This window comes from Schistocerca cancellata, chromosome 1 (genome assembly GCF_023864275.1).
Source record: "Schistocerca cancellata isolate TAMUIC-IGC-003103 chromosome 1, iqSchCanc2.1, whole genome shotgun sequence".
NCBI classification, from domain to species: Eukaryota; Metazoa; Arthropoda; class Insecta; order Orthoptera; family Acrididae; genus Schistocerca; species Schistocerca cancellata.
The window spans coordinates 705,349,133-705,363,624 of record NC_064626.1 but is presented as its reverse complement, the minus strand read 5'-3'; the positions used below and the strand labels follow the sequence as shown (position 1 = coordinate 705,363,624).

Below are 14,492 nucleotides of genomic sequence, written 5' to 3'. Positions count from 1 at the left end.
TTGCTTTAAATGTAAATAAACCTGTTCATTTTGTAGTAGAAAGAAATGAAATGAATAATTGTCCTCAGACTTAATATTCTTCCAAAATGTAAGACAATACTGTTTCAAGCAGATAAAATACCACAGAGGATTTGAAAAATGAAACATAGTCTGGTATTTAATGCTATTTATTTGTTTGGGTCATGTAGGTGACTGAAGAAGAGAACATTTGTATGGTGGTGGTGGTAATGTAGGATCAAAAAAATTATTTAAATAACATAGAAGGTGAATTTTGGTGTAGGATTTTTTCTGTTCTATCTGATTAACTCATTTACACACAGAACAGAGAAAAATGTAGTAAAAATTTTTGGAGTACACCGATGGAGAATTTTGTGGCTGTGTAGCATTAGCTTGAAATGAAAATTATACAGTAGTTTATTTTAAGTTAGTGCCTCACCCTCTTGTGTTAGATAGCTGAGTGTTGTAATTGTTTCACACCATCCCATGTCTTAACGAATTATTGTGCAACAACTGTAAGCATGTGATAGATCCTTGTGGAAACATGGTTCAAATCACCATCATGTCAAAGAAATATAAACAGAGTTGGATAACACTGGATCCTGTTTCAAAATTGGCACTTGTTGCCTTATTGACAGTGCTCGTTGCCAATTTGAGGGTATGCCATGTCATGAAGTACTAATCTGTATTGAAATTAGTAATAAAGACAGAAAAGGAAATCTGAATATCCAGTGGTGGTAAACAACAAGTGATCTATCCACATTTATAGAAACAAAGAAGCACCTCGCCCTTGGGGGAGCTAGGCAATCCATTGCAGAACTTCAATCTTATGAGCCAAATATCCCAGTAGACTGGGGATGGGGCAAAGAGAACCCTAATGGAAATACTAGAGAGGGATTTTCCAGTTCCGTCGTTTACCTGGCGACCAAGGGAGACTACTTGAAAACCTCAGTTGAAATGACTCTATAAGTCCTGCTCAGATGCTGCACCTGCCCCTCGCAATCCCCCTTCCCCACACACAAAAAAATTGGTATGTCATGTTAAATGTGTGTGTGCTTTTCATAATATATTCACTGTTTTGGGATCTTTCTGTTTGATGGTAATTGTTTTTTCAGGAGAGGTGTGGAATTGTGGTAGAAACAAAGGGGGAACATGTTGTTTGTTTCGCAAGGCAATGTCAAGATTTAGAGGATGGTGGTGAGCTATTTTCTACAGAATACATAAAACAATGTTGTGAAAACAACGTACTTTTGGATTTGAAGAAATTCAGGTAAGTGATTTAAAGATAGGTACATGATACTGATGACAACTGAATTTAGACTATTGCATTTTTTAATATTTACTACTTGTTTCCATGTATAAATTAAATAGCCCTGATTGCAAACAATGGAAAATCCAGGATGGAATGTAACAATATTATGAGAAGTTAAGTTGCTACTTACAATATACCAGAGATGCTGAGTCGCAGATAGGCACAACAAAAAGACTCTCGCAATTATAGCTTTTGGCCATTAAGGCCTTTGTCAACAATAGACACGCATGTGTGTGTGTGTGTGTGTGTGTGTGTGTGTGTGTGTGTGTGTGTGGCTATTGTTGACGAAGGCCTTAATGACTGCAAGCTATAATTGTGAGAGTCTTTTTGTTGTGCCTATCTGTGACTCAGCATCTCCACTATATGGTGAGTAGCAACTTTCCTTCTCATAATATAGTCTTGATTGCAATGTACTGTAGTTACAACTAGATGATAACCAGTTTCAGTTGACTAGCGACTATCCTCAGATCATGCTTACATTGTAAATAGTACCTAAGTATAACTTTAACCCCATCATTGCTAAGTATAACTTATCAGTATTGAAAAGGTGGTCAAAGCATGACTCTTACTGTATAAAACCAGTAGGAGACTTATTTGCATGTGTCATGAAATTTGTGAATTTTCTATATGCTTACTGATTTCAGGGAAAATAAAGATTTTTTTTGTTCTCCTGCTATATGTAGCAAAAATACAATTGACTTTTGTGTAAATACAGTCTTTATTGTTGACCATCTACATTCATTTGTAGATTTTATTCATTCATTCATTCATTCATTCATTGTGTTCCATAAATACGATCATGGGAACCTCTAGGTTGGTGGACTCAGTCAAGCTGTGCATTAAGGGGGATAAAAATCCGAAAATGTGAAATTTTTTTTTCCACATTTTCAGATTTTTATCTCATTGTAAAATATGCAATTTTCCGAATAAAATGATACATATATCACTTATAAACTCGCATGGGAAGTATTTTATTTTATTTTTTAAAATATAATCTACACCGGTTGAAAATGTTAAAATTTTTTTGTGCATTACTTCAAGATGTAATACAATCGGTAATTTTTTTTATATATATAGAAGGCTGTGGGTTGCTGTGTTATAAAGTTTAAATTGCGTGTTTGTATTAGTAGCACTGTCAGAAACAGTATCGTATCATTTCATAGTATAAACACGTGTTGTATGTCGAAGTGCTAACGTTTTTCCGAGGAAAAGTGACGAATAGATTAGTAAATCTCTCAAAAAGTAAAGTATGATGCCAAAACGAAGTGTTTTTAAGAAATGTGGGTTTCATGGTAATAGATTTTTGAATAAAGGGAAACATTGTGTTCAACATGTGGCATGCAAAGTTACAGACAATGAAATACAGGCAAACTCGTCAGTATCTAGAGAAACACCCATTAGTGCTTCGAAGATTAAAATAAAATGTTGTGATACACAGTTTTTCAAAATGGAAGTGATGTAAATGGTAGGTTAGGTTATATTCTGATGGATTTACACATCCTAACAAGGATGTTAGGTGAATGTGTGTGTTGTAAAATATGTGGAGGACCAGTTAGTTTACTTGAAGACAGTGAGGTATCAAACGGACTAGCCAGGAAACTTACCATTAATTGTGCCAGTTGTAAATATACTCATTCATTTTGGAATTCTGATAAGTGTAAAGATAAGTATTTTGAAGTAAATGTTAGGTGGTTTTATGGATTGAGAGCTTTTGGCAAAGGACACACTGCAGCAGAAACAATGTGTGCCGAGATGAATATGCCACACCCACCTTGTAAAATCGACAAGTATGCAGGACTTATTGGAGCTGCTGTGGAATCTGTTGCATGTGAGTCAATGAAGGATGCTGCAAACGAAGCTGTTGAAATAAATGATGGTATGACTGACATACTAGTAGCGTTTGATGGCACTTGGGAGAAGCCCGGCTACAATTCTAAGAATTCTGTTGTACGATGACCAGTGTGGAAACTAGAAAGGTAATAGGTTTCCAGATTTTAACCAAACATTGTTATAAGTGTAAATCAGCGAATGAAGAAGGGCATATCTGTGACAGAAATTATGAAGGAACAAGGGGTGGTAGGGAGGCCTCTGCAGCTATTGAAATTTTTAGTAGATCTGTGAACGAAAGGGGAGTTTTTTACACTAAATTCTTAGGTGATGGAGACACAAAAGCACATAACAGTGTAATAGCTGCTCAGCCTTTTGCTTAGAAGATTATCACAAAACTGGAATGTGTTGGTCATGTCTAGAAGGGGATGGGCACCAGGTTGAGGAAGTTGAAACAAAGTTTGAGAGACAAGAAACTTTATGGTGGTAAAACCGTAATAGGCAGGCTGACAGGCAAAGTGATTGATGAACTACAGCAGGATTATGGGATGGCCATTAGATATAATACTGGTGATTTGTTGAAAATGGAGCAGGTGGTATCGGCTACCTTCTTCCACAGACTGTCAACTGATGAAAAACAAGTACACCACCTTTGCCCTCCTGGACCTGATTCATGGTGCAATTACCACAATGCCCAGTACTCAAACAGTTCATACAGCTATAAACATGCCATCCCAGCAGCAGTCATGGATATTCTAAAACCGATTTACAGAGACCTGACAAATCCGGAATTACTGAAGAAGTGGTCAGACTCAAAATCCCAATGAGTCGTTCAATAATCTTATATGGACTCGCTTACCAAAAAATGTTTTTGTTGGAATGAAAACACTAAAGTGGGAGGTCAGTGATGTTGTTATTGCTTTTAATGATGGCAACATTGGTAGGGTGAAAGTGCTACAGCATATGGGAATTAATCCTGGAGCAAACTGCATCAGAGAACTTGAACAGATGGACAAGGTTCACATTGATAAAGCAGAGTATGCAGTATAGTTGGCCATTAAGGAGTCCAGAAAGAAGAAAAGAAGAAAAAACTGTTGTATATTTCCCTAAATCTCAGAAACCACTTCGAGTAGAATATTCAGATTTTGAGGGAGTAATAACATACATATCCTGAGTGTACTGAACTAAAAGAAGATCATAATGTTATGTATAATTAAAATTATTTAGGACAATGTACAAAAAAGTACACAAAATTTTAACTGTATAATTAAAAAATTGTATTTCTGAAAGCAGTGGCTGAAATGCAATTATTGTAGTTCAGTAGACTCAGAACATACAGTTTAATGGCCTATAAAAGTTTCATGTCAATGGCCCTGAAATACAGGGAAGCTAGGTCACTAAATTTAACATCGTCGCGATAGGGCATTCCAACTCCCCTTAACAAAGTGAAGCAGCTACATTAACTACTGTTAGACTACTTTAAGTTGTTCATTATCACTCAAAGCTCCATTTCTAGCTTCATGTATTATGTGATCACATTGCTATTTAATAAAGAACAATAGTTATATCTTTCTTACAAGAACAGAGGCTAATTTACATGGACATTTGCTACATATCACACACATAGAGATCATAAAAGTTCTAGACTCTACATAATCAGATAACTTGTAGGCTTGGCTTTAAAAAAAATGTTTTTTTATTTTATTTTGAATTGATAAGGATTCTCAATTTGTGTCTGAGGGGAGTTCATCGAAAATAATAGCTCCAAAATTCTGAACCTAGGGAAGGAGTCAAAGACTACATAGCAATTACTTGTCTGTCTTGTATTACATTGGAGTAAATTAGAGTTCAACTGAAACTATTTTTTCAATATTAGCAACAAATACCATTGAATTGGGAAGCTAGTTTGAGTATTCCAGTGTCTTTGAAGAGACCATTCCACTGCATTATTTACTTTACTCAGTTTACTACTTGCTTTTACTGAATTATTATTGTTGCCCAGTTGGAACCTAATGAATCCTCAGAGACAGTATTTTTGAAACTAATGTCAATTGATGTTGTGAACAATGTCTACAGAAGTAAATCTACTCCATTTTTAATTGGCTGATGGCTAATTCACAGCACAATCCATACTCGTGCATTTGACAATGGTGTGACACTGCAAAAAGAAAGGAAGGCCATGCACTTCATTTGTTACTGTTATCTTCATTGACAGTAGAGAGAATAAATGGAATAGTTTTTTACATATATATGGCATTTTAAAGCTGTGTTGTGTGTATTTAGTTCAAGTAGCTAAACTGATATAGCCTGTTGCTGAAAAGTTCTTTCTTTTTGGGTCATTTATTGTTAACTGAAAGGTATCCAAACTTGGCGAGGATTTATAAGAAGATTGTTCCTTCTTTATTGGCAGTTTCAAAACAGAGGACTCAATTCAAATGTGTTGTACTTCTGTTGAATGCCATCCACCTGAAGAATATTCTAAAAGTACAATCACAAATGGGAATGAGGAAAGAGAATGCTGTGTGGTGTGGTATGATCAGCAGTTAAAGAAATATGGTACAACTGATGCCATACTGGTAGGCATATTACAAGAAACTGTGTGGTATTACATGAGGAATTCATTATGATCCCCATGCGGGTTCCGGGGGTTAGATAGGCCTGCGGTATCCCTGCCAGTCGTAAGAGGTGACTAAAAGGAGTTTCAAACGTTCGGCCTATATGTGATGGTCCCGTCTTGGGTTTGACCTCCATCTTTCCAAATTCTTCCGCAGAGCGAGCCAATTGGGGAAGAGCGCCTTACATGGTGCATTTTGTCCATCATGTATTGAGACCACTAGCCAGCTTTATCATCGTCGCATTGTCGCCCCACTCATTCTCCATCTCTTGGGCGAGGATGCGTTCCTGAGTGCAATTTCCACTATGCACTGTGCAGTGTTGCTTTTTGCAGAGGCGATGACCATGGACTTTATTGCACCTAGTATCCATCACGGTAGCCAGTCTGTTGTGGTGGGGCTGCCATGTATCCTGTTGGTTGTAGCCCCCTGACAACACAGGGATCGCTCTACTGATACTTGCGCCGTTAACTCCCCACGTATGCCAGGGAGTAGATGCCTATCTCCCTGGGGCATCAGGACTCCCGGCAATGGCCATCCTGCCAGGTGGCCCTTGCTGTGGCTGGGTGGCGCCGTGGGGAGGGCCCTTGGTCGGAGTAGGTGGCATATAGGGTGGATGAGATGCATTGAAGCGTGGCACATCTTCTCTTGCTGGTGGCCAGCCACCAGCAGTCTCTAAGCGTTCGAGGGCTCACTTTAAAGCTAATGTGTATGACCCCAAATTGTTCCCCTCCCTGGCCACACCATGGGAGGAATGACAGCCTATGAATGACAGCGAAACATATTTTCTTTTTTAAATTTGCATCTATTTAAGAATGTATGACAATGCTTGCGTTGGGTGATGAAGACTTGCATGACAGAATTTGGTCGACGGCAGATGATGCGGCTGTGTTGTGAGATGCGGGGAGTGGTGGTGCCAGGTGCGGCGATCAGCTGTTGGTGCTAGCAGTGGCGCACTGTGGTGTACTACGTCTTCCACCAGAGCGTATAAGTGTGGGTTCCAGAAGGGGCGATGCACAGATCACAAGGGAGGGGGAAGAGGGTTGACACTTTCGAATCACTTCACATGCATACTTTGTTTCTTACACTTAAAAAAGTGCCATGCCTTTTCTTTTGGGTGTACTTTAGTTATTTACTATTGCTTTCTACTCACTACTATTTCCTACTGGACTACTACAGTATGGGGGCAGCAAGGAACACTCTTGCTCTCATTGAACAACTTAAGCATGGTATTCCCCATGAGGCTGCTGTTCAGGGACAGCAGGAGGGGGTGACCTAAGTTGTGCAAAAAGTCCTTTTCTAAATGCTACCCATAGTAATAAGCCAATTTGGATAATTATTAAAGGGGTACATACAGAACTAGGAATAACTACATGACTGAGATACTGGTGGTGGTGCCACTTGATGATGTGCGCGGTGGCACGGTCTAGCATAATCTGCCCTAACTCTTTGTTTACCAGGTCAGTTAAAGACTGGACCAGCTGGGAATGTGAGTGATTGGGGAGAGATGGCCAATTGTCAAGTGACAGTAGTACCATCGGTTGCTCTGGTAAATACCACAAGAGAGGGGGAAGTTGCACATTATGGGTGTAAGAAAAGTGTGCAAACACTTCCTCGGTAGGGGTAGTGACATCACAGTGAGAGCTATTAAATAGTAAACTGCTACTGTTGAGTAGCACATGGTAGGATTGGGTTGCTCGAAAGTATTCATAACATACGATAGTGGCTGTTACTGGGTGGGGTACAGTGTGGAAAATACTATTGCCTATAGCAACGAACTAATCTCGTTAGCTCCAGCTGGTAGTTATGTTATGAAAGGGAAGTATTGCAGTGGATGAAAAAGTAGTAAGTAATTACCTGAGGCTGTAGTGGCAGGTGAAAAGTCGAAGGTTAACAGACTCGTGTGCACTATGTCACTCAACTATGACATAAATCATATGAAAATTAGACTTAATTACGGCAGACAAGACAAAGAATAGGGAGAGAAGTAGTAGCGTTCGGGGCATGACTGGTTTATCGCAAGGCAACAGCTGTGCCAGTCCATGTGTTTGCACCATGGTCTGCTTATAGAAAGCGTTCAGTGGTAACATAACATAGAATTTAAACGACTCCAAAACTTTGTATCAATTGGAAACTTTCTGCATGGTAAAATGAATCATGGCTAACGGTTCTGCTCTGACCTTTGGGGTGGCAGCATAAAACAGACTATTTAACATCATTTACCACAACACACACAGGAACTCTTGCCTGTTCACACATAACCTCAATAAAACAACATATTACATATCCTCATATCAACAAAACTTTGCTGCCCTCTGGGGTATAACAGCTGGAAGTCATCTATCCTCTCTTATCAACTTACAGGGGTAGAACAGATCAATTCTCTTTCATAGCTTTGTACATTGAGTTAACCAGTCAAGGAACTATCGCTTACGAAAAATGGAAGGCATGGACAGAAAAAGAATAAATGGTCAGGAAAGATTCCAAAGAACTGCAGGTGTATCAGTAGCAACGGGGTAGCGAGGGAATGAGGGGGTCGTGCTGGAAAGAGGCTTACGGCTTACTCGTTATCTTGATTGGCATTTGTGCAAAAATGTGGGGTTGCAATAATCAATGCCTGCAATTGATGCGTAGGTGGAATTCACAGTATTTGGTGGAATTCGCAGTATTTAGTGATTTGCTGAATTGGAAGCTTTAGTAATGGATGTTGTGGCTTAGGAGGAAAAGGGATTTGACCAACGGGAAAAATCATGTTGTGTTAATGCAGAGTTTTTCTGGGTATAATCGTGGACAGCTGTCCGCAATCACGACGCCAGGTTAGCGCGATGTATGGGCCATTTATGCCGAGTGGCCCACCCATGGCGAACTGGCAGGGTGCTGATGTTAAAGAATAAGGAATTGGGTATAATCAGGAACAAGTTCAAGTAACAGGTTTCAGAATAAGAATGATTCAGCAGCGATATATCCACTAGTCGTAGGGTTTTTCTTCCCCCTCCCTCTGGGGGGGGGGGGGGGGAGGCAATATGTCTCAGTAGCATTGGCTACTGACCGCGGTGTAGACTAAGCTGAGCCTCGTGAAATGTCAATGAAGTATAGGTCAAAGAGATAGGTAGCCGATCAGTTTATGAAAGTGAAAACTGAAAGAATAAACCAGTCAGCTGGGCACTCTGTGGGCACTAATCACATCATGGAAGGCATACAGGCCTGGAGGAGGGAGGCACAAAGTAATGGTTGAGGTTGGAATGAATAGACGAGTGACTGAGAGCAATGGTAGTAACCCAGTGCAATGCATGGGCAAGGAAGACATGGGGCAATTACATCTCGAACTACTGCGACATTGTACCATAAAACTTTTATTCATTAGTGTGAAAATCTCGTGCTAACTATATTTCTAACAAGATGACACGTTATTGCGCTTGGGAGATGACGTCACGTCCTGGGTGCTAATCAACAACTATCTAGTGCTTATTTCAGTGGGTGCTTCAGTCTTGTTATATCATGGGTGTGTTTGTTTGAATAAACAAAAAGGTGTCTCACACTCTCTGAACGCTGGGCGGGCCATTGTATCCAAATAGTAGCAGTGTCGATTTCCGTGCTTGTTCGTAACATCTTTACTTCATCAATAAATTACTTCATAAGAAGTAGGGTGAACAACAACAAAACCTGTATTTGTCTGGGTGAACTTTTAAATGTGCAACACACACATGGAGTGCTAACTACTATTCTTCTTTTACGTGGGTGAAATTTAATTACTTCTGTCCTGCCACAAAATCTATCTCACTTACCTCTCTACAGCGGGAGGGTAGCGCATTGCTTCTCAACTTCAGGGGCGCATTCAATTCTTCTCTATTGGGTATTTTATATAACTCAGGTGCTTCCCTCTCCTCTGAACACACCAATCCGGCTCTGGGCACAAACATGGTGCATATTAGGATTCCAGAATCACTAACTCATAAAGTCGTGTATCACGACTGAAGGGGAATCTAATGTAATGGGAGTGTTGTGCAGTGCAACATATCTAAAATCCAGGGCTGTGGAGGGCCTTTACCTACTGGAGTCATAAATATAAAATACAAGTGCATATTATACAACACCAATGGCATAGATTAAAAAAAAAAATACATGCATGAAATAACGTATATGATATAGCAATGGTGTCAAATGATTGTCAAATGCTTAAACCTAACATAAAACCATAAGGGGAGAAAAATGCAAGTTATTTGGTACCAATTATTAATCAGCTATCAACTGGGTAACGCACAGTGGGTCGGACATCGCTCAACGCCTCTAATCATACAAAAGGCGCCTAACACTGAGCGGTAAAATAATTTATCAAACTCGGTACTTGTAGGCTGGTAGTGTTATAAAACTGGCAAGAGGCAGAAGCGGACAGAGGCAGGTTTCAAGTTAGTGCTGAGATTGCAGAGCAGCAGTGCGACGAGTGGAGCGCTGAGATAGCGGAAGAGCTGTGCGGCATGTGTAACGCTGAGCTAGTTGGGCAGCGGCGCATGTTTTGAGTGAGCAATGCCTTGGAGCGTTGGAACGAACCATTCACAAAATGCAGTCCACTTAAATTAGTAGTATTAGAGTGGATTTAGTAATTGTTGTAAAGAGTATTCCAACTCCATTCACGAATGAATCGATAAATATGAGTTAATGGGCCGTGATGGGCACATAAAGGTGAAGCCATTTACGAATTTGGAAAAGGACCAGGTAGTCGGTTATTAATGTGTGTCAAACTAGACAGGAAGTGGTAGGGTGGTACTATACTATGAGGGAGGCTCGGAAATGCAAAGTGCCACCAAACTAAATGGCCGTGTGCTTCATTATTGTGATGCTATTCTGTTTCGCATTCCATCAGCTGGAGGTCGCTTGCTTCTAAACTCCCCTCGGAGTTACAGTCTGATCAGTGTACATGTTAAGGGCTTAGGTGTGCAAATAAATTTACGGGTGGGTTTCCAAGTGGTTGAAGTGACCCAGGCATTGAGACGGGAGGCTGTAATAAATCACAGTTAAAATAGGTATTGTGTAAAAAATATGGGACCTTTCTTTGTTAAGTTGCTATGCATGGATTGATAGCGAAGATAGTTCTAATAAGCACATGATACCTTTAACAGCGGCAGGCAGCACCGTATGTGCAACTCCTGGTTGACAGCTGACTCTGACAGGCAGAGTGCACGTGTTTGCAACTTCGTGTTATCAGGGTTCAAATGGGAAAATTACTTAATGCAATCACTTCTTCATACAATATTCTTATTTAGTGTTAACTGTATTGGTACTGAACATAGACCTGCTGTCCGACCACTAAGTGTGTCATAACACATAAATAACATAAATAAAAATAACGTAAGTAAAATACTGGTTAGAACTACCGCATTTAACATGGACCTGTAATCTGTCAAGGACATCAGAATGAGATTTTCACTCTACAGCGGAGTGTGCGCTGATATGAAACTTCCTGGCAGATTAAAACTGTGTGCCGGACCGAGACTCGAACTCGGGACCTTTGCCTTTCGCGGGCAAGTGCTCTATCATCTGAGCTACCCAAGCATGACTCACGCCCCATCCTCACAGCTTTACTTCCGCCAGTACCTCGTCTCCTACCTTCCAAACTTTACAGAAGCTCTCCTGTGAACCTTGCAGAACTAGCACTCCTGAAAGAAAGGATACTGCGGAGACATGGCTTAGCCACAGCCTGGGTCCGGCACACTGGGGCAGGTGGGGATGTGAGTGGGATGCGCCCAGCTGACCTAATGGGAACTGATTTCACGACAATGTTGGGATTGCTAATTGGAATAATTAAAAATAAAAACGCTGCAAGAAGGGGGTCAAGTTCCTTCGCGTCCTTAGGTCTCTAACGCTGCAAGAAGGGGGTCAAGTTCCTTCGCGTCCTTAGGTCTCTAGAAGAGTGGAGCGTTCCAAAGGATTGGAAAAGGGCACAAGTCATCCTCGGTTTCAAGAAGGGACGTCGAACAGATGTGCAGAACTATAGACCTATACTGTAACGTCGATCAGTTGTAGAATTTTGGAACACGTATTATGTTAGAGTATAATGACTTTTCTGGAGACTAGAAATCTACTCTGTAGGAATCAGCATGGGTTTCGAAAAAGACGATCGTGTGAAAGCCAGCTCCCGCTATTCGTGCACGAGACTCAGAGGGCCATAGACACGGGTTCACAGGTAGATGCCGTGTTTCTTGACTTCCGCAAGGCGTTCGATACAGTTCCCCACAGCCGTTTAATGAACAAAGTAAGAGCATATGGACTATCAGACCAATTGTGTGATTGGATTGAGGAGTTCCCAGATAACAGGACGCAGCATGTCATTCTCAATGGAGAGAAGTCCTCCGAAGTAAGAGTGATTTCAGGTATGCCGCAGGAGAGTGTCATAGGACCGTTGCTATTCACAATATACATAAATGACCTGGTGGATGACATCAGAAGTTCACTGAGGCTTTTTGCAGATGATGCTGTGGTGTATCAAGAGGTTGTAACAATGGAAAATTGTACTGAAATGCAGGAGGATCTGCAACGAATTGACGCATGGTGCAGGGAATGTCAATTGAATCTCAATGTAGACAAGTGCTGTGAATACATACAAAGAAAGATCCCTTATCATTTAGCTACAATATAGCAGGTCAGCAACTGGAAGTAGTTAATTCCATAAATTATCTGGGAGTACGTATTAGGAGTGATTTAAAATGGAATGATCACATTATGTTGATCGTCGGTGAAGCAGATGCCAGACTGAAATTCATTGGAAGAATCCTAAGGAAATGCAATCTGAAAACAAAGGAAGTAGGATACAGTATGCTTGTTCGCCCACTGCTTGAATACTGCTCAGCGGTGTGGGACCCGTACCAGATGGGTTTGATAGAGGAGATAGAGAAGATCCAATGGAGAGCAGCGCGCTTCATTACATGATCATTTAGTAATCACGAAAGCGTTACGGAGATGATAGATAAACTCCAGTGGAAGACTGCAGGAGAGACGCTCAGTAGCTCGGTACGGGCTTTTGTTGAAGTTTAGAGAACATACCTTCACCGAGGAGTCCAGCATTGTATTGCTCCCTCCTATGTATATCTTGCGAAGAGACCATGAGGATAAAATCAGAGAGATTAGAGCCCATACAGAGGCATGCCAACAATCTTTCTTGCCACGAACAGTAAGAGACTGGAATAGAAGGGAGAACCAAAAGAGGTACTCAAAGTACCCTCCGCCACACACCGTCAGGTGGCTTGCGGAGTATGGATGTAGATGTAGATGTAGAATATTGCTTGCAATTCGGCGTCTTCGAACTTTTTTGGTGATCTTCCACGTTCTTCATTTCTTAAATTAAAATCATTATTTCTGAACTGTTGAAACAATCTTTTGCATGTTGCTTCTGATAGAGCATGATCACCATATGCCTCGACAACATTCAATGCGACTCTGCAGCACTTTTTTTCAAATGAAAACAAAAAATTAATGCTTTCCGCAAATCATCACTTTCTGGTACAAAATTTGACATTGATAGCACGATGAAAACATATGGTGTTGTTTGTTCCATGACCTGATGTATACTAAATATCTTTGACAGATGTCATACCAACCAAACAAAAAAAAAGCTCTCATGAAACTTACCTTCACCTACTGTATTAAAACGTTTAGTCAGGCATAACTTTTAATAAGCTTGGTTTTAATCAAAAGTAGTTATATTTTTGCAAGCAGCTGATCTGATTCTATAATTGGAGTAATGAGATGGAATGAAACATGACCTAATCAGTAATTGGACAGCTTCATGCCTATATTACATAAATACATGTTACAGAAAGCCAGAACCAGATTGCAAGTAAAGACAGAGATATAAAATCATTAGCAGGCGTGTAACTAGAGCAGATGAAAATCCACCTTGCTCTGTCTCAAAATCTGTATGCATAATCTCAAATAATAATGTTTAGTTGTACTAGCACTGTAATGGCACCTGATCAAAAGCTTCAGGTACAAACAGAAAATGGTTTACTAAAGCTTGTAAATAGAAAAGGAAAATGTGTCTTATAGCTAGAAGGAGAAAGAAACAGTCAAACATTGTAAAAACTACTGCACTGTATTAAGAAAAGTTATTAAAAAGTCCAGAAGTATTTGCATTATGTCTGAGATTAGCACCTGTGATAATAAACTTAAACAATTTGGAATATTGTTAAGTTTGTTAACAAAAAGTCATAAGTAGGAAATATTTTTAATAATCCTTTTTAAGTGTTGTGGAGAAAATGGGATCCAGCTGTTCATTAGAAAATGCTAGGCTGTGTATGAAAGAGGCAATACGTATGCAATTTGATAAAATTGAAGTTCAACCAATCTCTCCTACTGAAATTAGGAAAATGATAAATTCACACAAAAGTAAAAGCTTGCATGGAATTGATGACATTTCCAACAGAGTACTAAAAGCTTGTTCCCAGAAGAGAAATTGGGTTCTCAGCCACATATGTAGTAGCTCACTGAAGCAGGACATTTTTCTGGATATACTGAAATATACTATTGTTAAACCATTGCATAAAAAAGGGATTAGGTCTGATGCTAACAACTACCACTCAATCTCACTTCTGGCAGCTTTATCCAAAATCCTTGAAAAAGCAATGTATTCAAGGGTAGCTTCACTGATTTGTAAAAATGAAGTACTAACAAAATGTCAGTTCGCTTTTCAGAAAGGGTTTTCAACAGAAAATTCTGTATATGCTTTCACTGATCAAATATTAAATGCTCTG

At 39.9% G+C, this 14,492-nt stretch overlaps 1 protein-coding gene across 2 annotated transcripts in view; it reads left to right on the top strand.

Moving 5' to 3' along the window:
* Positions 1–14,492, top strand: part of LOC126184718 (uncharacterized) — a 189,142-nt gene that overhangs the window by 9,805 nt on the left and 164,845 nt on the right. For both annotated transcript variants that reach the window (XM_049927254.1, XM_049927245.1), the window contains exon 2: positions 1,113–1,267. In XM_049927254.1, coding sequence (XP_049783211.1) covers positions 1,113–1,267 — 155 coding nt within the window. The remainder of the gene's footprint in view (positions 1–1,112; positions 1,268–14,492) is intronic.